Raw genomic sequence first — 26,012 nt, 5'->3', positions numbered from 1 at the left:
TGAATTTTCTATCCAAGATTTCTGTGTTTAATTGAAGATGAAGATTGGAGGAGCAGCCTTTTCCATACACATTTACTGGCTGGTAGATCTGTGGTTAGAGCAATAATTGACAATGGTTGCAGCATTAATGCCATCTCTAAATCATTCTTACAGAAGTCCAAGCTACCAGTTGAGGAACACCCAATCCTTACACAGTGGGACTCAACCTTGAGATTATTGAGGTAAAATTTTGTTGTCTAGTTCCGATTAGTTTACAGTCCCATGCTAATATAATCTAGTGTGATGTAGTTCCCATGAGTATGACTGATGTAATTCTGGGTAGACCTTGGTTGTATGATAATGATGTAGCCATCCCTAGGCAGGAAAATATTGTATTCCTTCCTTGAATTTGCAAGAGGAGGGTAGAAAAAGAGGTACATAGAGTCTAGTCCCAAGAGAGCTTAGTCCTAGCCCTACATCTCTTGAAATTGAAAGACCCACTCCAGAAGTTCAGCTTGAAGTTAAGTCCTTTCCTTTCCATGAATAGTTAATGCCAAAAGATTCAATCTAGGAGTCTTTACAAGAGAAGGACAGCACCATAAGTGACCACACAAGCAAGGCCAAACTCCCGCTTCCAAATAGGGGGTCTCCCCACCTAGCTAGAAGCCTCATCCAGAGATAGTGCCAAAGGAATTAGGTAAAATGAGCTACTCCAAAGGTCATTTTGATTAAGATCACTTAGCCAGAGAGTCTCATCAAAGAAGGGGAGTTGTTGCCCCCAACTTTCATTAACCAATTCCTAATTTGGAGACCCCATGGCCATCACCAGATGCAGCCCTAGAAGATTCCATTGGTAAGGAAGCACACTTGGCCCATTACCAAGATCTTAGTGAGTTGACACAAGAGACAAAGCTTCTGTCCATGACAACTACAACAACACTAAAAGAGTCTAATGGTGTCGCTAAGGCTAGAACAGTGAAGGACCAGAAAGATGTTCAAGCATGGTTCAAGATCTCGCTCTCGACCCCCATCTCGCTCCCTTAAAAAAAAGAGGTCTCACTTGAGATCTGGTATTCTTTCCCCTCCAACTTGAATGAACTTGAGTGCCCATATCGAGCGATTTTAAGGGTCAGTTGGGGTCGAACTTGGTATTTAACATATTTTAGGCCTTATAAACATGTAGGTAGCCTTAGATTTGTGAAAAGACAACCCTAAATATGAGTTATAACTAGTGTACCGTGTGTCGGCAATATATCGCCGACACACGGCGATTTATCCTCGTGTCGCTGGGGGGCGAAACGAAACCCCCCAGCGATACGATTTTTTCCTTTCATCGGCGATATATCGCCAATGTCAACTTTTCGCGTGTGTCAGGTGGCATTAAGCCGGCTGTCAAGGCTGAGTGTCGACGCCACTTTGCCGAAGACGAAGAATCCCGCAAGAATAGAGGAAGCTATTGGAGCTGAAGCTGAAATAAATGATGGGATGAAAAAAAGAGAGGAAGCTTTTTTGGGTGCATTTCTCTCACAAGAAGCGACTCCCACCCGTAATAACCACTATCTTCTTTGGGTCCGTTTCTCTAAACAAAGGAAGCTTTTGGAGCTGAAGCTGAAATAGGTTTCACCCATTGTTGCTTCTGCTTCTTGGAATCGATTATGCTTGAAGAAGAAAGTTGAGGAGATTGTTTACGGAGAGGTTCTAAGTGGGAAACGCGAAGGGCCGGTCCAGCTGGGGAAGGATTGAAGGGGCTGTATCGTTTTTGTGAATCGGCCGCCGGGAACCGTTTATGTGAGAGGATGTGGTGGGTGGCGCAGCTGATTTCATTTTTAAAATCGTCACAACCTGTCACATCCCCCCAGCCGGTACCCTAACTGGCATACTCGGGTGTGTGCTCCACAGCCCCGAAGATCAAGTATCGAGTAAATCATCCTCCCACATATGCAATAACATTATCATGAACAAATAAAATCAAGTATAATATTATAAACAAAAGATCAAATTAGGAAATGAATATCAGTATAATCAGAGTGCGGAAAATGATACATGTAGTCACATAAAAAAGAAGTAGAGTGAGGCGGAAACTCACTCCACAGTTATAGGGGAAATGTAGCACGTAGTCTAAAAAGAATTACAACTGAGTCTAAGGAAAACAAAGAAAGAAAGTCAAACTGAACTACGAGTTTTCTATTCTATAGATAATGTCCTCAAAATAATGGACATCATCAATCCAACATAGATGTTCCAACTCTATGTTACGTCTAATCGTAGTACGCAACTTGATCGCTCGAGGGATCATCAGGGTTATCTTCATAGTTGCCAGTACCTTGCGTGTAGTACGCTTCATCGGCTTGCGCTTCATCGTACTGTCCTTCATCGTAGTCAATACCTGTAGGATAATCTAACAAAAAGATTGCACAAAATGGAGTGAGTTCGAATGAACTCAGCAAGACAAGTTAACTCATAAATAACATGCGGCAGAACACAACAAGATGCAATGCAATATGAAACAGATAATGTATGTATGCTCCTAAACTCTATGTATGCTGGTCTCTATTGGCAGACATGCTTTAAGTTATAGCATCATACTTCTTTGAGTAGGTCTCAGTCACTCGGCTCCGGTTGGTAGTGGGTCCGTGATCCCTCAAGACATTCCATGGTTGGGGGTTAAGTCACCGCTCTCTCACATCACCATTGGTCTAAGTGCTGGCGCATGTTAGGGTTAAGCCTAGCCCAATGCATGTCATCTACTCAGTTACATCAACTCAGTTCCAGATACGTCCATTCCTCCCCTCTCGGGATCCTTTCCGGTATGCTTCACACTAGAATCCTCATAGTCCCGGACTACGGACTCCTCAACCCTATTGGTTATCCACATATGGTAAACGGGAAGCTCTCATGTCGTCCCCTCACGGGTTGGTTACCGGTCTTGAGCGCTTAGAGCCCAGGTCTATCCATATGCAACCCTCCTAATAAATGGCCCCCACAATGTGATTCCGGTCCTCTCACGGGTTGGTTACCGGTCTTGAGCGCCCATGAATCACATTGCTACCACGGGTCGTTCGGTCTCAATACCCCTCCGACTAGGGTTTGATATAACAGCGACATCCTAGCCAAACACTGTTAGACAATCCTAGGTATGACAACCAATGATTCAGGAAGGTGTCAATGGTCAACCTCGGAAACATCCCATACTATTTCCGTTGTTGTCTAAGGACAGAAGTGTTAAAGGACACCTCTCAATCCCAAACCAAACTTAATCAAACACATTCTCAGGTCAGTCATGACATATACAATCAACACTTATCATACAAAAGAGAATATAAAAGCATAATCTAATCATTAAACAATATAGTAATAGGCAATTCATATAAGCTTGAATAATGAAAAAGAAGACATAAATGGAGTGCTATTATACTTACAGTAGTACATCAGAAGTATAAAATACAAGAACAGTAAATAAACTCAGAGTTTCTTAAAGTATAAACCAGAGAGTATGCGATCTATGTTATTATGAAATAACTGTCCTTACCTTGATTATCGCTAAAGATAATCCAAAGATCAAAGAGAGAGGCTCCAAACTTAGCAATTAAACTCCTAACAATCATAGATACAACACTAGCAGAGAGCAAACGAATCAAACTGAGCGAAAAACGAAGTTACTGACATCATTGGTCGATTGATTGGTCTACTGACCCAGTCGACCAAAACAGTCAGTACGAAGCAAGTACGAGAATTCTGATCTGAAACTCAATCTACATGGTTCGGAACTTCACGAAACTTGGAGGAAAACTATATGATAGTATTCTAACACTAAAGGAGTAAAGATCGGGCACTAATAATGATTAAAAACATTGCCTTTAAATAAAAATCATGGTTTCCCCAATTGGGTGAAAAACCCTAGAATTCGACGAAAAATACACTATGGAAATCACGGAAAGGAAAGGGATGATTTAGATCTCATACAAGAAAAAGGTAATCAGAATTAGATTCAAGTACGCAATGAAAATTAGATTTAAATGGTTACGAAATCAGATCCATGGAAAGGATTAGGGTTTAAAGAAAAATTTTCAGAGTTTGGGTTAAGATCTCTATACTGATCATAAACCCTAAAGAAAAGAATCAAATTACGAAAGAGATGGTTGCAAGAATGCAGCATCATCTTCCCAATCTTAATCAAGAACAAGATCGAAGAAAGGCTAAATTACAACATAGAAGAGATACCAACCTTAGACTGGCAGATCGGAGATGAGAGACTTCAGATCTGGCAGAGGAATCTTCGAAATCACCGAAGAGAGTTTCAAACGAGTCTTCCCATGTTCTCAAAATGTTTTGGTGGCAGAGGATAATAAGAAACACGAAGTGTGTTTAAATTGAGAGTGAAAACCCTTAAAATTTGGAGTTTCTCGGATTTAACACACGATTGGTCAATTGATTGGTCTACTGGCTCAGTCGACCAATCTGTCGACCAATCAGGTCAGCAAAGTTCAAACAGGGAATTGGAGGATCAAATGGACACTAAACCTCAAGGGCTTTTGCACACTTATCAAGTGACATACCTAGTATGTAGAAATGCCTTCGAACCAAGTCAGATAATACTCCAAGTCTTTCAACTAATCTCATCTTCAAGACAGTGCAGCTTCCTTTCCAAATCTACACAGACCTCCAAGTATGGGACTCCATCATCAACATCCATGGGTTCAAAGTCAAACACCATGTCTTCTACTGAGATGGCCCATAGTTGGCTTCTTCCTTTACTCCGGGTCTTTGGACCTAAAATCAACCGGGTTTCCGGGTCAATATTAGGGTTAGGATAGGGCTGGATTTCACATTCTCCCCCCCCCCTTAAAAGAAATTTCGTCCTCGAAATTGAAAGCGTACCTGAACTTCCAAAAAGTTGAGGAAACTTCTTCTTTAATCTTCTTCCTTCTCCCAAGAAGCTTCTTCAGGGAAATGATTCTTCCACCGAATTTTCACCAAAGGAATGGTGCAATTCCGTAGTTGCTTGTCCTTCCTATCCAAGACTTCAGCTGGTTCTTCATCTTAGGTAAGATCAGCACTAAGTCCTTCGGGGTTCTTGCTGTAGTATGTGTTCTAGATTCTCAATGTATATCCGAAGCATCGAAACATGAAACACATTATGCACTGCAGCAAGAGATGGAGGCAAAGCCAAACGATACGCAACCGATCCAACTTTTTCCAAAATCTCGAAGGGTCCAATGTAACGAGGGCTAAGCTTTCCTTTGACATTGAATCTCATTACACCTTTCATAGGGGAAACCTTCAAGAAAACTTTCTCCCCAATTTGGAATTCCAAATCGGTCCTTTTATCAGCATAGGATTTTTGTCTTGACTGAGCAGACTTAATCCTTTCTATAATCATGTCGACCATTGCGCTTGTAGCTTCAATCATCTCCGGGCCCAAGACTTTTCTTTCACCAGTTTCAGTCCAATACAAGGGTGTCCTACAAGTATTACCATACAAAGCCTTGAATGGAGCCATGCCTATTGTTGCTTGATAACTGTTGTTATAAACAAACTCAACTAAAGCTAAGTGTTCATCCCAATTTCCACCTATATCCACTACACAAGATCTAAGCATGTCTTCCAAAGTTTGAATTGTCCGCTCGTATTGTCCATTAGATTGTGGATGTTGAGCTGTACTCAAGTTTAATTGGGTTCCCAAGGCCTTTTGCAAACTGTTCCAAAACCTTAAGGTGAACCTAGGATCACGATCAGAAACAATACTCACAGGCACTCCATGCAGACGAACTACATTATCCACATATAGCCGAGCTAGCTTATCCAAAGTATGAGTGATCTTCATAGGAATGAAATGGGCTGATGTGGTCAACCTATCAACAATTACCCATATAGTGTCATTACCTTTACTTGTCCGAGGCAAGCTAGTCACGAAGTCCATCAAGATATCTTCCCACTTCCAACTAGGAATAGGAAGAGGCTGAAGTAATCTAGATGGGGGTTGATGAACTGCTTTCAACGCTGGCAAGTCTCACACTTGGCAACAAGATCATCAACATCGGCCTTCAAACCATTCCACCAAAAATGTTCTCTTAAGTCTTTATACATCTTGGTGCTTCCAGGGTGTAATGTAAAGATCGACTGGTGTACTTCTTTCAAAATCTCTTTTTTGATTTCTTCATTAGCTGGCACACAAAGTCTACCTCTAAACAATAGGGCACCATCCATAGATATTCCAAAGTCAGGGTCTAAATCAAGGCTCAAAGAAATCTTCTCAATCTTTTCCTTAAATTCCTAATCAGAACCATGCAGAGCAACAATTCTGTCTCTAAGGGTGGATCTTGCTGTCATAATAGACAAAACAACTTCCGAATCTTCAGGGACAACTTCTAAACCAAAATCTGAAATTGAAGACAACAGAGGTTGACTCGAGGCATTCATGTCCAGTACTTTCTTCTGACTTTTCCTGCTAAGAGCATCAGCAACCACATTCGCCTTACCAGGATGATACTGAATGTCACAGTCATAATTAGAGACCAATTCCAACCATCTTCTTTGTCTCATATTAACTCCTTTTGGGTAAAGAAGTATTTCAAACTTTTATGATCTGTGAAAATAGCAATCTTCTCACCATATAGGTAATGTCTCCAAATCTTCAAAGCGAAGACAACAACAGCAAGCTGTAAATCGTGAGTGGGGTAATTCTGCTCATAATCTTTCAATTGCCGAGAGGCATAGGCTACGACCTTACCATGTTGCATTAGCACGCAACCCAAACCAATCTTTGATGCGCATCAGTGTAGACTGTCAAACCGCCGGAGTTATCAGGTATAGTTAAAACCGGGGCAGTTGTCAATCTATCCTTCAATTCTTGGAAATTCTTCTCACACGCGTCAGACCAAACAAACTTCTCTTCCTTTTTAGTCAGCTTAGTCATAGGAGCAGCTAACCTAGAAAAATTCTCAATAAACCTCCTGTAGTAACCGGCCAAACCAAGTAAACTTCTTATTTCCGTCACAGTCTTCGGTCTTTCCCAATCGGCAACTGCTTGTACCTTTTTGGGATCAACACGAATACCTTCAGCTGAAACCACATGGCCGAGGAATACTACACTCTTGAGCCAGAAATCACACTTGCTAAACTTAGCATAAAGCTTCTTTTCTCTCAGTCTTTGCAAAGTGAAATCTAGATGCCTTGCATGCTCTTCTTCATTCTTTGAGTAAATCAAGATGTCATCGATAAAAACTATCAAGTACATCATGAAATACTTGGTTCATAAGGTCCATGAACACAGCAGGAGCATTAGTTAAACCGAAAGGCATAACTCGAAACTCATAATGCCCATACCTTGTTCTAAAGGCCGTCTTAAGAATATCACTTGATTTCACTTTCAATTGGTGATATCCAGACCTCAAATCAATCTTCGAGAATACTGTTGCACCCTTCAACTGATCAAAGAGATCATCAATTCTGGGCAGCGGGTATCTATTCTTGATGGTCAACTTGTTCAACTCACGGTAATCAATGCACAGGCGCATACTACCATCCTTCTTCTTGACAAACAAGACCGGGGCTCCCTAAGGTGATACACTAGGCTGAATGAAACTTCTATCTAAGAGTTCTTTCAACTGCTTTTGCAACTCTACCAATTGAGTTCTTTCAACTGCCTTAGATACTAGGGCAGCACCAGGGATTAGATCAATTGAAAATTCCACTTCTTTATTAGGTGGCACTCTTGACAGATCATCAGGAAAGACATCAACAAAGTCACATACAATCCTGACTTCTTCTACTTTCTTTCCTTCTTTAACCTTTCCTTCAGATACCATCCCTTCTACTAATGCATACACTTGCATCAATGTGAACAAAGTCTTTTTACCAATTCTTCCTTTCTCGCCTTGGAATTCAAAAATTGAACTTCCACTAATCTCAAATTGAATTCTCTTTAAAGAACAAAGAATTACAGCATTATGGGTAGACAACCAATCAATACCCAAAATGATATCAAAATCCTTCATATCCAAAAGTACCAAATTGGCTTCCAAATTCTTTCCACCAATCAAAACAGGGCACTTAACTAATCCTTTATCTAGTTTCACAACAGGTCTAGTAGGTGTACAAATCAATAAACAACTAGATAAATTCTCAGGTGCTAAATCAGTCTTCTTGATGAATGCAGATGATATGAATGAACGGGAAGCACCCGTATCAAATAAGACAAATGCAGGAATAGAAGCAATAATTAAAGTACCTGTAACCACTTCATGATTCGCATCCTGTTCTGTACCAGATATACTGAATACTCTACCAGAAGGAGGGACAGGAGTACTCTTCACTGCAGGAGCCGACTGTTGAACTGGCTTCTTAGGACAGGCACGAGCAAAGTGACCAGTCTGCTTACAGTAGAAGCAAACAGGGTTACTAAATCCAACAGGAATATGTGCAACTGGAGGCTTCTGTTCCAAAGGCTAATGAATAGCATTCACGGGCCTAGCATTCGCATTCATTGGTCTAGCATTCACATTTGTTGGCGGCCGATTCCCACCATACTGACTATACTAGCCTGGCTGCTTAAATCCAGAGCTCTGACCTACACTCCTAGGTTGAAAAGTAGGAGTAGGGTATGGCGTAGGTCACACAAAGCGTCAATCAGTACGGTCCGCAAATCCAGGATTCCTTGGCTGCCAAGGTCTTTGCACTCTAGCATTCTCCTTCTCAGTCTCTTCCAGCTTCTTGGCATTCTGCACCACCTGGGAATAACTTTCAATAGGCTGAATGGTGAGATATGCCCTGATTGCAGGTCGCAATCCCTTAAAGAATTTCTTTGCTTTGGCAATCTCAATCTTGAAGGAGTCAGGAGCAAAGAAGTGAAGGTCTTCAAACTTCTGTTGGTACTCCAACACAAACAGAATTCCTTGCGTAAGAGCCATAAATTCAGCTTCCTTCGCATCGTTCACTGCTTCTGAGAAATAGTTCTTGCAAAAAGCTTCCTTGAACAAATCCCACGATACAACGCCCGCATGCAAACCTTCCAAAATAGGCCGGGTGGAAGTCCACCAAGCGTCAGCTTCATGTTGTAGCTTCGGCTCAGCAAACAAAATTTCTGGGCTTCAGTACATTGCAGGTGTCGAAAAGCTTTTTCCAACTCACGTAGCCACTTGTTAGGAAACAAGGCATCATTGGATACTCCGGTGAAGTTGGGCACTTGAAGTTTCAGAAAACTCTCCATCAAACGGGTATGAGGAGTTCCGACTAATCCTCCCGCATTTAGAACTGCGGCATGAGGAATTCCGTTGGCACCGGCACAAGTCTCATTGTGCAGAGTCATGAAACCCGTCAGCATCTGATTGAACTAGGCTGCTTGCTGCGGCATCATATTGCCCATAATGTTGGCAATATCGCGAAAGCTTCCGACATTCGGGGCACCGGGTATATCAGGTGTACCTTGGTCACCAGTGTTGGTCTACTGATCATGACGACCGATTGGTATCTCGCCACTTCCGTGACCACTGGATTCACCACGCCCACTCCTGAACGTAACCATTCTGCAAAAACCGAAATGTCAAAAACACCGAATTTCGAAGTTTCGACATAATCCACAAGTCCAAATGATTAAGAATCTTAAATCATGCTTAAATACATCCATTTAGTCATCAAACAATCAATCATGGGACAAAAATCACATTTTTCCAAAATTAAACAGCAAATGGAGCTACTGGGTCCATTGGTCGATTGGTTGGTCGAGTGGTCCAGTCGACCAATCAAGACAGCACGCGAATTTCAGGGTTTTAAGTGCCAAAATCCCATTCAAACTCATTCCAAACTTTACCAACTTGAGAGGGAGCTCTGGGGAAGAAGTGTTGAGGTCCTTCTAAGTGATTTCCAAGTAGTTTGGTGCTTCAACAACAACACTTCTACACTCATTCATCTTCACAGAAGGTAAATCTTTATATTCACTTTCGATTTCATCTTCTCATGCTTGCATTTCAACAAAATCCATGTTTTACTTGTGTCTATTGCTAGAAATCATGCTTTGGAACACTTAGAAACATGTTCCCTAGGTTTTTAGCACAATGCCATGCTTAAACAACAAGTTCTAACACAATCTTGCACTTTCACTTCGCTTTCGTAATCGAAATCGTTAATTTTAGAAAAATTTCGATTTCTCACAAACCGCTTGGAGTTTTTGCACGAAATCAAATGCTCAAAATGATATTGTGAATGTGTTCATGTAATTTGATTTTACCAATTTCAAAATTTTCAAAAATCCAATTTTGACCTAAATCTCAAAATCCCCAAATTCCTTCTTGCTGAATTTTCAACTTTAGACCGAGATTTCGATCGATTTTCTTCGAATAAACTTCATAGCCATGCAATTCCAAGTATTGCGCACATGCTAGTATGTTCAATTCGCATTTTCCCCAAATTTTCAATTTTGATGAAAATTACGAAAATGCCCTTCTGGCTGAATTTTCAAACACTAACAAGCAATGCCTTTTTGTCTTTTCCATAGACATCACAGCATGCAGAGAGGTGGACGAGGTCGAGGCAGGATAGTGGGTGCTAGGCGAGGCAGAGGTCGAGTTCCAGCTCAGCCTAGAACAGAGGTACTTCGGCTTGACAAATTTAATACGCCGCAGGCAGAGTTGCTGTACGAGGCATACTTCGAGCACTACTACATAGAGTACGAGCGGCTACTTCACTTGCGAGAGCTGAGGGTATTCAGGATCCGACAGAGATTCGACACCCTAGGGTGGACTCATCTCTTCACTGCGGGCTTGCCCGTCTACCCGGATCTAGTGAGGTTGTTCTTCAGTAACCTCACATCTGTCGAGGAGGCCAGAGGACCAGGTCGTCCTTTTAGATTGATTCTCGAGAGCAGGGTCATGGAGACACAGATCCGGTTCTCTACTAGAACACTGTCACAAATTCCTCAGGTGCCTATGGATACCATCAGGGGCAGAGGTAGACCGCTTCTTACTACCCTACGAGCTTCATGAGATCTGTGCTACGCTTTGGGACAGCTCAGAGTGCTACCTTCCGCGGAACAGCGGTTAGATGATGGACTCGGCTCGGATCATCTACCGGATCTACATGGGATTCCAAATCGACTTGTCCTACATTATCCATAACATCATGATAGATCTGGTGGCACATCCGAGTATGGGGAACCTTTGCTTCGGGAGATTACTGACATTAGTCTTCCAGCACTTCGGAGTGGATCTAGCAAGAGCAGATGTAGTCACTGGAGCACTGGGGTACACCATTGGGACGAGGACTATCAGGCAGATGAGGCTTACCCAGACTGTGAGATCTCCAGGTCCAGAGGGTGAGGAGGAGACAAATGAGGATGAGGATGAGGTTAAGGTTCCAGCAGATGAAGGTGATGCTGGTCCAGATTCTGATGATCAGGCAGAGGACACAGAGATGCATAAGGCTGATCCTAAGTATCCTGAGATTCCCAGATCACCACACTTCGAGACTGAAGACCCTTCACACTCAGTCCCAAAGACTTCAGATTTAGGTGCTCAGATGAGATTGTTGACTTCTACACTAGAGAGGATGGAGGTCAGACAAGAGCAGATGTATAGTGCTATGGAGTCACCGCAGGATCGGATAGAGTCTCAGATTGCTCAGATGGCCGAGGACTTCAAAGCATTTAGAGATCAGAGGAGATCACCTAGATAGATTTTACTTAGGATTTTCATTTATGCTTTTTCAGATGTAAACTTTTCTTAAAATTAATGAAGTTCTTTTTGTTTCTCTTTATTATTGTGTATTATGCACTTTCCTTTTATTGCATTACATGACATTTGTTTAAATATAATTATTGTGCATTATTCAGATAATTAATTATGCTTATTAATCAAGTTTTTAATCCAAATGTTCTATTATTAACTTCTAGGAGTAGATGAGTCACTTCTGGATCTATGACTCAGGAATGTTCTGTTATTGTTTTCTGTGGTTAGGATTTCCTTGAACTTTGCGCTCTGATACGAACCTGTCACATCCCCCCAGCCGGTACCCTAACTAGCAGACCCAAGTGTGTGATCCACAGCTCCGAAGATCAAGTATCGAGGAAATCATCCTCCCACATATGCAATAACATAATCAAATATAATATTATAAACAAAAGGCCTAACTAGGAAATGAATATCAGTATAATCAAAGTGCAGAAAATGATACCAGATGTAATCACATAAAAAAGAAGTAGAGTGAGGCGGAAACTCACTCCACAGTTACAGCAGAAATGTAGCACGTAAGTCTAAAAAGAATTACAACTGAGTCTAAGGAAAACACAGAAAGAAAGCCAAACTAAACTACGAGTTTTCTATTTTATAAATAATGTCCTCAAAATAGTGGACATCATCATTCCAACATAGATGTTCCAACTCTACGTTACGTCTAATCGTAGTACGCAACTTGATCGCTCGAGGGATCATCATGGTTATCTTCATAGTTGCCAATACCTTGCATGTAGAACGCTTCATCGGCTTGCGCTTCATCGTACTGTCCTTCATAGTAGTCAGTACCTGTAGGATAATCTAACAAAAAGATTGCACAAAAAGGAGTGAGTTCGAATGAACTCAGCAAGGCAAGTTAACTCATAAATAACATGCGGCAGAACACAACAAGATGCAATGCAATATGAAACAGATAATGTATGTATGCTTCTAAACTCTATGTATGCTGGTCTCTATTGGCAGACATGCTTTTAGTTATAGCCCCATACTTCTTTGGGTAGGTCTCAATCACTCGACTCCGGTTGGTAGTGGGTCCGTGATCCCTCAAGACATTCCATGGTTGGGGATTAAGTCACCGCTCTCTCATATCACCATGGGTCTAAGTACTGGCGCATGTCAGGGTTAAGCCTAGCTCAATGCAAGTCATCTACTCAGTTACATCAACTCAGTTCCAGATACGTCCATTCCTCCCCTCTCGGGATCCTTTCCGGTATCCTTCACACTAGAGTCCTCATAGTCCCGGACTACGGACTCCTCAACCCTATTGGTTATCCACGTATGGTAAACGTGAAGCTCTTATGTCGTCCCCTCACGAGTTGGTTACCGGTCTTGAGCGCCCATAAGCCCAAGTCTATCCATATGCAACCCTCCCAATAAATGGCCCCCACAATGTGATTCCTGTCCTCTCATGGGTTGGTTACCGGTCTCAATAACCCTCCGACTAGGGTCTGATATAACGGGGACATCTTAGCCAAACACTGTTAGACAGTCCTAGGTATGACAACCAATGATTCAGGAAGGTATCAATGGGCAACCCCGGAAACATCCCATACTATTTCCGTTGTTGTCTAAGGACAAAAGTGTCAAAAGGACACCTCTCAATCCCAAACCAAACTTAATCAAACACATTCTCAGGTCAGTCATGACATATACAATCAACACTTCATCATACAAAAGATAATATAAAAGTATAATCTAATCATTAAACAATATAGTAATAGGCAATTCATATAAGCTTGAATAATGAAAAGAAGACATAAATGAAGTGCTACTGTACTTACAGTAGTACATCAGAAGTATAAAATACAAGAACAGTAAATAAACTCAAAGTTTCTTAAAGTAGAAACCAGAGAGTATGCGATCTATGTTATTATGAAATAACTGTCCTTACCTTGATTATCGCCGAAGATAATCCAAAGATCAAAGAGAGAGGCTCCAAACTTAGCAATTAAACTCCTGACAATCATAGATACAACATTAGGAAAGATGCCTAAAAGATCAGAGAGCAAACGAATCAAACTGTGCGAAAAATGAAGCTACTGACATCATTGGTCAATTGATTGGTCTCTTGACCCAGTCGACCAACAGAGTCAGTACGAAGCAAGTATGAGAATTCTGATCCGAAACTCAATCTACAGGGTTCGGTAGTTCACGAAACTTTGAGGAAAACTATATGATAGTATTCTAACACTAAGGGAGTAAAGATCGGGCATTAATAATGATTAAAAACATTACCTTCAAATAAAAATCATGGCTTCCCCAATTGGGTGAAAAAACCTAGAATTCGATGAAAAATACAATGGAAATCACAGAAAGGCAAGGGATGATTTAGATCTCATACAAGAAAAAGGTAATCAGAATTAGATTCAAGTACGCAATGAAAATTAGATTTAAATGGTTATGAAATCAGATCCATGGAAAGGATTAGGGTTTAAAGAAGAATTTTCAGAGTTAGGGTTAAGATCTCTATGCTGATCATAAACCCTAAAGAAAAGAATCAGATTACGAAAGAGATGGTTGCAAGAATGCAGCATCATCTTCCCAATCTTAATCAAGAACAAGATCGAAGAAAGAATAAATTACAATATAGAAGAGATACTAACCTTAGACTGGCAGATCGGAGATGAGAGACTTCAGATCTGACAGAGGGATCTTCAAAATCATCGAAGAGAGTTTCAAACGAGTCTTCCCACGTTCTCAAAGTGTTTTGGAGGCAGAGAATACTAAGAAACACGAAGTGTGTTTAAAAAGAGAGTGAAAAACCCTAAAATTGGACTTTCTCGGATTTAACACACCATTGGTCGATTGATTGGTCTACTGGCCCAGTCGACCAATCAGTTGACCAATCAGGTCAGCAAAGTTCAAACAAGGAATTGGAGGATCAAATGGACGCTAAACCTCAAGGGCTTTTGCACACATATCAAGTGACATACCTAGTATGTAGAAATGCCTTCGAACCAAGTCAGATAATACTTCAAGTCCTTCAACTAATCTCATCTTCAGACAGGTGCAGCTTCCTTTCCAAATCTGCACAGACCTATAAGTATTGGACTCCATCATCAACATCCATGGGTTCAGAGTCAAACACCATGTCTTCTACTGAGATGGCCTATAGTTGGCTTCTTCCTTTACTCCGGGTCTTCGGACCTAAAAACAACCGGGTTTCTGGGTCAGGATTAGGGTTAGGATAGGGCTGGATTTCACACAACCTCCTCCTGCCACCCGCCGCTAACCTTGCTTTTGATGCACTCTCTCAAGAAGGCAGAGTGGAGAGGCAAAGGGAGCACCCGTTCATCATGACAGAACCAGGTGAGGTCGCACGGGAGAAGAAGAACGGCATCGACTATCTCTTCCACCTGTACGAACAATGCCATGAATTCTTGAAGAACATCGGTAGGGAAAGTGGTGAGATCTGAGAAATGCCCTCAAAAAGTTGGGCGACACGTCGCCGGTGCCTCCCGTTTCGCCGATGTCACCAGGCACTGACACAGCAACACCAGGCGACATGTCGGACCTTGGTTATAACTTAACCCTAAGTTTGAAACTGAAATTCTATGTGAATAAACATGAAAGGTTATAAAACATGAAATATAGAACCATTAGGACATATAAATGAAAACAAAATGATAAGATACATCAAATGATTTCCATCCATATGTGTACGATACAATTTCACATTCTCGACTCTCGAGAGTACAATAACACAACCATCATAAGTTCAATATAAATCATCATTTCATAATAAAAGTGTTGGGTATGGCTCATGCTTCACATTCTGTTTCCAATGACCTTCCCCTCGACGAACACAGGGATCTTCGTTTAAATTGCCTTGTTTGGTCTTCCTTTCTTGATGTAGATGTGCTAAACCTTGTTGTAAGTTAACCTCTAGTGTCAATCCGACAATAAATCAGACAAAAATGGAGGTTTGGAAGGTCTTGGCCAGTTGGGTGGCGAGAGAGTGAGAGACAGGTTGAACTCCTAAAAGAGATGGCATTTAAATTGCCTGAGCAGACGGAGATCTCAATGGAGATTTACTACAAAGGAGATCTCGCCCAACTCACTATCTCAAAATAGTGAGATCTCAACAGATATCAAACCATGGATTCAAGTCCTTGAAGTTAATAGCATAATAGTTGACAAAGGTGCCCTCACAGAATGCAGAAACATGGCCAAATCAGCAACCCAAGTCAAAGTTATAAAGAATGAGGTACCCAACCCCACTGAGAGTTCCTATGTCCTTAGCACCACAGAAAAGGTAAGGCTGCTACATACATCAGGGCTACATCAGCCCCTAGTCCTTGAGAGACAGGCCCTCCCTTCAGTCAAACTTTTTCCTTAGAAGTAGATGCTACTAGGATTATCCAGGCTTTAGCTATAATACTAATAGAGGTGGTGACAAAAAAGGACTCTCAGAGCATTGGCTTCATCTTTTCTCCTTGGGTTTTTGACAAACGAGCTTTTAGGATTGAGGACTTCATCCCCCCAGTCATAACATGCCAGAGTTCTGTCTTGGAGCTGTACTAGCAGCAAGGTATCTATTATTTCCTCCCCATTGCAAGATGTGAGGACGAGTCTACATTGAAGAATTCCAGCATATCAAACCAAGAGCATTGGATTAACACATTCATTAGAAGATGAATGCTTTCAAGAAGGGGAGAACTGATGTGAACACAAATTGACCCCCGGCCTAATCCTAGAGTGGGCCCCAAGGTCCCTCCAAACTACCCTGATGGAGGGTATTTGGGCATTTTCAGCCCTATTTAGTTGCTAGAATTAATTCTAAAAATTCAGTTTTAATTTTAGAGTCCAATTTTGTTAAGAAGTCTTAATTTGAGTTAGTAGTTGAGTAAGAGTCCTTAGTCAAACACATGTCAATTAGAGTTTTAATTAAATAGAATTTAGCATCTACTAAGTGGAGTTTTAAGTAACTCAATAGTTTTATTTATGCATCTGTCAATTAGGGTCTATTTGATCTTTTAATTTTTATTTCAATGGTTATGATTAATGTGGTGGGATCCTAATCTATAAAGGAATCCACTTAGTGTTAAAGTCTTTTTCTAGGCTATAAGTAAGAGTGGAATCCCAGTTAGTCTTAAGGTCTTTTACCAGGCTATAAGTAAGAGCCTACTCTTTCTTTGTAAGTCAAGTCTGGTTATTGAATGAAAAGTAATTGAGTAGAGGACTGTGGTTTCTATTGAGGGGCAACGGCGGATTTTAATGGGTTCTTTGATATTCAGCACCTTCTTCAAGCTTCTTCAAGTTCTTGCATCTCTCTACAGCCTTCAAATTCATTACTTTTACTCGTGAGTAGAAGTCCTGTTATAAGTTAAAAACAAAAGAGGAAATACTACTCCTGATAACCTAATAAGTAAGACTAAACTAGTGTATATAAAAAGTATGCTTGAGGGAAAGTTGCCCAACCAATGGATCTGACTAGAACCCAAGTGAACCATCTAATCCCAAGTGGAGTGCAATTCCAATCGAATAAACCCACTAAGTTGCATAAAATGAAACCTTCCATCGACCCATCAATCCACACAAGAATTCCATTGGTCCAAGTAGAAATACATCGACTCAGTATATATTATAGGGTAGAAAACACTGGAATAAGGGTCATGCTGGCTGTGCTCATGGTCGAATTGTAGCACCCTGGAAACATTGTAGCCTCTTAACTTGTCATTCATCCATATCTCTGTTGTGGTAGGTTGATTCTCATGCCGGCACCTCTGATATTCTCAAAGCCATCGCTCTTTAGGACTGATGCTGTCATTAATATCCTCAGGTTGCACTGGGAGTGTTCCTGTTGCATCTTGGGGCGCTATTTTGAGGCTAGAAAGTGTGATCTATCTTCTCCATACTATTCTTATTGTGATGGATTCTCTCATACTATGTCTACATCTACTATTAGTTTTGTTTCCTTATTCAGTTGTAGTCCCCTAGTTTTTTGGGTGAATCTGTCCCCTTAGTTGTTGTGGCTGAAACTTTAGTTTCAATCATCTGCCTGAGGTCAAATTTGGTGATTTTGCTCCTTGCTGTTTGGCATTCAGTTGATCTAAGTTTGTAGTCAATTTATGCTGATTTGAAGTTAAAGTTTTCCTTACACATCCTATCTTCTGTCTTTTCTTTTTCTTTTTTTGTTTTTGTTTTTTTGTCCACCCATCTTGTTCCTAATTTATCTGTTCAGTCATCATTAAATTTTAGTCACAATTTCAGCAGCCTTATGCCAGCATTCAATCAAAATTTCTTGCCATCATTCTGCTAGTTTAGGGAGATGTTATTCCCATGAATGTGTCCTACCAGGAGTAGGCATAAGATATCCAATGTCAGGGTAGTTTTTCATTAATTCTTTGAAGTGCCTTTGAGCAAAATGACCCTTTCTCTTTAAATCATGGCTAGTTGTACTCTAAACATCAACTGCTGATAAAGTTCAGAATGTAAGCAAAACCACATTAAAGGCCTGAATATTTTTTAATTGGGCAGGAAAAGAGAAACATTTCTCTAATTTTTGCATTGGTTCACCAGCTTTTGTACAGCAACTTTTTTGGGCATTGTGAAATTGGTAGAACCTCTGACACAGATTTTATTTTCTTTTCCAGTTTGGTTCAAGAATAGCAAGGGAGTCAAACAAGAAGAATTTTGGAAGCAATCGATCAGCAAACCAGGCATCTGCAGGAAGTGTAGTTATCCACATGCAAACAGGTGCAACCTCACATACTGTCTCAACACATGCTTTGTGAAGGTAGTCACTTTCTCATTGTCATTGTTTAAAGAGGGAGCATTATGTACTCATTGTCTTGGTTCTGTTGTGTGTTGCATTTGTGATGTAACCAAAAGGTCAGGGACCTGATCTGCTTGAATCCCATTAAGATCTACTATAGAAGACAGTGATGATTGAACTATGGGGAACATTGCCCACATCCTCAATTTGAAGTGTTTTTTCCACTCTTTCAAGAGGGAGGAATTGGAAGACCAATAGGGTCTCGGCATTATTGCTCAAACCCATCAAAGGGGATCATTACAGGAGCCAAGTCATTGTTGCATTATGTATATTTTGAAAACCAAGAGTTGGTTAATGTATTTTGGATTTGGTTTGTGGGAAAAAATGTGAGGATTAAGAGGAAGATTCAATGCTTTAGAAAGCACCATCAATTTTTTTCTGAAGAATTTTGTTCTAGCACAGTAAACAGTCATGGTGATCGAAGTGATGTCATTTGTAGGTTCAGAGTAGTGCTATAATATGGATACTATCACCAATTAAAATACGAATTCTAATTTATTTTCTTTTTTAAATTAAAAAGATGGAAACATTTATCTTTGTTAATTTCATCAATAATGTATTTTTTATTTATTTAATTTTTTTTAAATGCTAGTAAAAAGATACAAAGTTTATATAGTGAGTCCTTGTAGAGTAATCCCTATTACATCAGACATCTGATATAACAATTGCTGGGGTTACATAGTTAACAAAACCTGGATGCATAAGAAATGTAGTGTGCTGTATATGCGTGTAGATATACCAGAGTAGGAATAAAATGTTAATTGGGGTTCCGGAAGCCAACCACCGAAGTCAAGTGGAAATGATCTGTGAACATGAATCTTCAGCTCCTCAACCACACCTTTAATCCTTCTTCCAAAGCTTGTACCCTCACAGCAAAACATCTACTACTATTTACAATACAAAATAACCATTAGGCCTCTGTTATATCTTCCCTTGAAATATCTGCAACTGCCAAAACATTTTCCTCAGCAATAGGTAAATCCTCATTATTAGACGAAAGTGTCGGGATAGGAGAGAAGCAAGCAATAGTGAGAAGGAGATTGTGCTTGTGTTATGGTCAAGCATGAAAATAGGGAAAAGGATAGCCAGATTCTAGGTTGGCACCTCCTAAAATAGAGAAGAGATAGAAGATAATTTTTCATTGGTAATCATCCTCTCCATTACATTGTTTTTATAGCGCTCTCTCTCTCTCAGTACTCACAGTTCTTCCCAAATCCTCCCTACATAATTAAAAATTCACTTTCTACTATCAATGAATATCTCCCCTGATTCCCCTACACATAATCTAGCAAATTGATCGGCCTCCTCCTGTCGCGGTGAGATCTTTCTCTCATTGGAGCTGCAGATTGTGTCTGGTGGAGGTTATCGAGGGGTTCAGCTGGTGTAGTCCTCACAGTGGTCCTTGTTGGTGATGCATCAGATTCCATCTCATTAATCGATGAATAGTCAACCACCGTAGCATCACCCTTCCAATCCACAGGAACCTTGTCCTCAAGGTTTATTAACGAAAATAGTCGCCACAGAATTTCCATATCTTCCCATGTCGTTTCTTTGGGTGGTAGATCCTTCCATTGAATCAAAGCCTTGCTGATGACCTGAGCTCTCTTGATTTTCCTGTGATTCAGTATAGCCAAGGGTTGTGGTAGTGCTCACTTTGCTATCGGTGTGGGTGGCAAAGTTGGGGTTGTCGGAGTTCCCACATATTTCTTCAAGAGCGAGACATGAAAAACAGGGTGAATTCGGGAGGTCTCTGGCAGTTCTAAACAGTAAGCAAACTTGCCAACGCGTGCGTGTACCTGAAATGGTCCGAATACTTCCTACCAAGCTTTTGATTAACACGCAGCGCTAAGGTGTTCTACCGGTATTGTCTGAGTCGAACCAGCATCCAATCCCCTTCGTTAAACTCCAAATCCTTTCGTTGCTAGTATGCAAAGTGTTTCACGTGTTCCTGGACTTGGTGAAGGTTGGATTTCAGGGTGTGAAGGATCGGAGCTCGATCTTGCAGCTCTGAGTCGACAGCCTCATTTGAAGATGTGTCTGGAATGTATTGAGCCAGCATGGGAGGTCGTCGGCCATAGAGAGCTTCGTATGGTGTCAATGCTTGCTGAAGTCTAATGTGTTGTGTTGTATCATAGCTCGCCAAAGGGAGGTACTTGAACCCATCTCGTCGGATCATTGGTGACGTAGCACCGAAGGTATATTTCCATACATTTATTCAAGGCCTCTGTTTGACCATCTAATTGAGGGTGATACGCGCTACTCATCACCAGAGTGGTTCCATGGAGATGGAAGAGTTCTTGCCAAAAGGTGCTAATAAATTTGGGATCTCTATGACCAACCAGTGATCGGGGCACCCCGTGGAGTCGAACTATTTCGATGAAGAAAAACTCTGCAACCTTTTTGCTAGTGATGTGGCATGGCAGAGAGTAGAAGTGCATGTATTTCATCAAGCAATCCACCACAGTTAGAATGATCATCTTCCCTTGTGAGTTTGGCAGAGCCGTAATAAAATCGAGGGATACATCTTCCCACGCCCTGACCAAAATTGGTAGAGGTTGCAGGAGCCTTGTCGAAGCCATGGTGGTTGATTTCATTTGCTGGCAAACGTGACACCTTTCAATGTATTCCTTTACTTCTTGACGCATATGCTTCTAGAATAAATTAGCTGATACTCGTCAGTAGGTATGATGGAAGTCGGCGTGCCCTCCAATTGGTGAGGCATGGAATTCCTTGAGAAATTGTTGTCACAGGGTGGATTCTTTAGGAAGCACCAACCGATTATTAAAGAACAGAACCCCTTGTCTTGTTGAAAAGTGTGGACTTGCTGTTGGATCTTCCTGTAACTTCTCCCTCATGGCATTAAGCTCCTTATCTTGGTTGATCTCTTGCCGTAAAATATCAAGGAATTCAAACGTGGCAGGGAGAATGCAAACAGAGTGGCGGTGACGTTGGGCTCCTTAGATAGGGCTTTGGCGGCCGAATTCTCTCATCCTAGTTTGTACACAATATCGAATGTGAAACCTAGAAGCTTTGAGAGCCAGTGTTGCTACTCTGTTGTCTGGATGACCTAGGTATTGAGCTCCTTTAAACTCCTCTGATCAACAACTATGGTGAACTGTTGGCCCAATAGGTATTGGCGCCACCTTTGCACAGCTTGAGTAACCGCATACATTTCGCAGACGTATGTCGATGCCAACAGCATCCTGGGGGAAAGCCTTTTGCTAAAGAATGCGATTGGTCTCTTTCCTTGGGATAGTATCGCTCTAATGCCCTCACCGGTGGCGTCAGTTTCTACAACGAATCCCTTAGAAAAATCTAGGAGAGCCAAAACTGGAGTAAACGTTAGCGTTTCTTGTAGTTTCTCAAATGCGGCTTGTGATGTTGGTGTCCAAGTGAAAGACCCCTTCTTGAGTAAGTCTGTTAGCGGTGCGGGAAGGTGAGCGTATTGGAGGATGAATCGGCAGTAATATCCGGTGAGGCCAAGGAATCCTTGCAACTCTTTAACACTTCTAGGAACAGGCCATTGGAGAACCGCCTCTACTTTGGCTGGGTCAACACTCACTCCTTGGGCCGACACGAAATGTCCCAAATATTCAATGGAGCGACGCCCAAATGAGCACTTGGCTCAATTTGTATAAAGTTTATGGGCTCGCAACAAGCCCATCACTTCCCTTAATTGCAAGAGGTGGGTGGTCCACGTAGGGTTGTAAACAAGGACGTCATCAAAAAAATACGAGCATGTACCTTAGCAACATGGGCCGAAAATTGTGTTCATGGTGGATTGAAACATTGATGGTGTGTTGGAAAGCCCAAATGGCATTACGAGAAACTCATAATGGCCCTCATGAGTTCGGAAGGCTGTCTTGTGAACATCCTCATTTCGATCAATATTTGATGGTACCCGGATCATAAATCTAGTTTGGAGAAAAATTTGGCCTCATTCACAGCGTTGAGGGCGCGGTAGTCAACGCAAAACCGCCAGGTCCCATCCTTTTTCTTTATGTGAAGAACTGGTGATGAAAAAGTGTTTGTACTTTGTCGAATGATCCCTGAACCCATCATGCCTCTCACTAGGCGCTCAATTTCTGTCTTTTGGTAATATGGGTACCGGCAAGGTCTCACGTTGACAGGCTGGGCTTGGGGCTCTAGATGGATCATGTGGTCCTAAGCCCTTTTCGGTGGAAGCCCATATGGAAATTCAAAAATGTCCCAATATTCTGCGAGTATGACACTCAATTCCTCCGGTTCATCCTCTATGGTTCGCTCACCCGGTCTGCCTACCAACTCTAGGTGATAGTATCCTGCCACTGAACCAGTACTGCACATTCACCTCATCTCTCAATGTTAGTTCTCTAGCAGCATCAACGTAGAGGGTGATCTCCTCATCACCGAAGTTGAAGGTTAAGGTCAACCGCTTGTAATCAAACACCATCGTGATCCCAAGGTTGCTAACCACTGGACGCCGAGGATGAGATCTACCTAGAATAGAGGAAGTGTGTACACAACAATGGTGATCGAGCTAGTTGGTAGCGTCACTGATAAAGCCCTAATTCTTCCCTTGCTTCTGATTCGGTTACTATTCCCTACCAACACCGTCATCTCCAGGATTTCTTCAATCGGAATGCCCAGATGCTTCGCGACATGACTCTGTAAAAAATTATGGGTGCTTCCACCATCCACCAATACTTTAATCGGCTTCCCCACGATCCTTCCGATGAACTGCAGTGTTGTCGGTGAGGGTTCTCCGGTAAGTGACAGGTACGTAATTCCAGCGATGCCCTTTGCAAAATCTATCTGTACATCAAGTTTCTCCCCTTCTACAGCTGCCATATCTAGTTCTGTAATCACTGGTTCGTTCTGACCGTCATACTCGAGTAGGAACAACTGTCTTTGCTTGCAGTGATGACCTGGGTTGTACTTTTCATTGCAATCGTAACACAGTCCCTTGTTGAGACGTTGTTGCATTTCTGTAGGTGAAAGGCGCCGAATAGGAATTTTTGGTGGAGGGGGTGGTGTCATAATGGGTGGAGCTGCCAAGAAAGGGGGGTTTCGGCCTTGGAATGGTCGTGAGGCTCTTCACAACTCCATTAGTTTGGCCCCTTGCAACTGGGCTAATGCCATTGCCTCTGTTAACGTTGCTAGTCGGAATGCCACGACCACATTGCGTATCTCCACCTTGAGCCCAACAGTGAAACAACTAACAAGGAATTATGCCGGTAGAGTATATAAGTTGTTGGCTAACCTCTCAAATTTGGTCTGATAATCTTCCATTGTTGAGGTTTGATTTAACTTCGCCAATGCTCCTGAGAGTTGTCAAACTCTATCAAGCCAAATCTTACTGCCAGTGCCTTGGTGAAGTCCAACCATGTTGTAAACATTGATGCTTGGTGCATCCATTGGTACCACTAGAGCCTTGGTCCGTCCATATGTACGAAGGCAACCAAGAGTCTCTGTTCGTTGTTGGTATGGTGGTATTCGAAGAACTGGTTAGCCTTAAAGATCCAACCAAGAGGGTCTTCTCCACTGAATCTGGGAAACTCAAGCCGTAAGGTACAAGTCTGGATGAGATTGTTGAAGGTGGCCTGGGCAATTGTGGAAATGGTGGGGAGTGGGTTGGTGAATGGGGGCAGTGCCATTCATTGGTGTTCCTGCTCCAGATGATACTCCAGAGACTTGTCGGCTTTCTGCCTAAGAAGTGAGCAACCGCAGAGTTTGTTCCACTCGTCCTTCAAGGGTGGTGAACCGAACTGATAGCTCATTGGAGGAGTTCTGTTGTTCTGTTACAACATTTTGCAAGGTTTCTATCCTTCCTTGTACAGAGGTCTGCATTGTCCCCATTCGTCCATTATGGTCATTCATCGCCTCCTACAGCAGCTTGATGGCTTCATCCATCTACCGAAGTTTCGTGTTCTCTGTCATTTGGGCTGTTCAAATCTCAATGAAAGCACCAAATGTTATGGTCAAGCATGAGAATAGGGAAAAGGATAGCCAGATTCAAGGTTGGCATCTCCTAAAATAGAGAAGATATAGAAGATAATTTTTCATTGATAATCATCCTCTCCATTACATTGTTCTTATAGAACTCTCTCTCAATACTCACAGTTCTTCCCAAGTCCTCCCTACACAATCAAAAAGTCACTTTCTGCTATCAACGGGTATCTCCCCTGATTCCCCTACACATAGTCCTACAAATTTTGATCGGCCTCGTCCTCTCACGGTGAGATCTTTCACTTGTGGAGCCGCAGATTGTGTATGGTGGAGGTTGTCAAGGGGTTTAGCTAGTGTGGTTCTTACAGTGGTCCCTCAATGATATGGAGAGATTTTTGGAGCTGGCGAGTTGATATTATTTGGGGGGGGGGGGGAATATTACTAATATATGTGCCGCCGGATGGTGCGAACCCAAAACCTCCCCATGGGAGTTTGGATGGGGAGGTTTTTGTATTGATTAAACATTAATCTCCTTTTAAACCATTGATCTAATCATCTCCATGCATGATAATCATATGATTTAAACTTTGTAACTAATGCAACTTCAAATAACATTTTAGAGTTAGAAAGTGTTACAACAGGTTAGTTAGACAAATTCATGCCCTTATTTTATGTTTTAGACTTCATATTATTAATTCAGTGAGGCATTGGATCTGCGTAATCAAAGCCAAGCCTTGTCCTCATTGGTTTTTTATTCAGATCAATAAAAATCAGACCAAACCGATAGATTGAAGCGCAACCGAGATGAATGACAAACCACTACGTAATTGGTTCAACCCACTTGATTCACCAATGCGCAAAGTAGCTGGATTTAAAACTATGACCGAGAGAAAACGTGAATCTGATTATGAAATCAAATGGAGGCTTACAGTATCACTTGTTAACTCTTCTTTGTCACTTGTTAAGTTTTAAAATTTTTCCTCTCGATCTTAATAAACTGTTTTTATGGAATTTTCCTTGCAAAAATCAAAGAAGCAGTTAGGAGTTCCTCCAATTGTGGAATACAATGCACTATCAATGCTCACTGGACGATTTTACCCGTTGCTTTAAAGATTATCACTCTCTTTTTCTTTTTGGCATCGATATTTGCAACTATGATAGTTGTAAACATTAGTTCATTCGCTTTCCCTTCGATTTTAATCTAAGGAAATCCACATATGCTTATATTTGATCTCGATTTGTTCGACAAAAGTGAGGTGAATATGTGTTCATTCCTAAAAAAATTATCAAATCGTAGCCTGGTTTAATAATGAACTTGGGATGAAATCCAATTCTACGTGAGAGGATGACTGTCTGGACCAGAGGTGAACCAGGTTCAACACATTTGGATGGGATTTGAGAATATATGGTGTTCATGTAAAAGTTTTGGTGGTTAGTAGTCATGTAGAAGTTGTGGTGGTTTTCGTTGACTCTCAAGGGAGGTTATGGTGGTTTCCCTTTTTCAAATTCAAATCGTGAGAGTGTTATGGTAGTAATTAACCACGCTTGTGTCTATTTAAGGAGCATTGGAGAAGGATGTAAAATACAATCATCAACAAATCAAT

The 26,012-nt window shown here is 41.5% G+C and overlaps 1 protein-coding gene across 5 annotated transcripts in view; it reads left to right on the top strand.

Moving 5' to 3' along the window:
* Positions 1-20,166, top strand: part of LOC149011243 (Asparagine synthase family protein) — a 92,874-nt gene extending 72,708 nt beyond the window's left edge. The window contains exons 14-15 of one of the 5 annotated variants that reach the window (XM_089162204.1): positions 18,299-18,401; positions 18,537-20,163. In XM_089162204.1, the coding sequence (XP_089018330.1) occupies positions 18,299-18,401; positions 18,537-18,568 (135 nt within the window). In that variant the 3' untranslated portion in view covers positions 18,569-20,163. Of the gene's footprint in view, positions 1-18,298 lie in introns of all 5 variants that reach the window. The other 4 variants (XM_089162203.1, XR_016174512.1, XM_089162206.1 and 1 more) reach the window with 4 other exon arrangements.
* Positions 20,167-26,012: the final 5,846 nt, after the last annotated feature.

Source organism: Hakea prostrata, chromosome 7, assembly GCF_041222555.1.
Source record: "Hakea prostrata isolate BN-2017 chromosome 7, UWA_Hpros_2, whole genome shotgun sequence".
In the NCBI taxonomy this organism is placed as follows: Eukaryota; Viridiplantae; Streptophyta; class Magnoliopsida; order Proteales; family Proteaceae; genus Hakea; species Hakea prostrata.
This window is presented reverse-complemented; position numbering and strand designations above follow the sequence as displayed.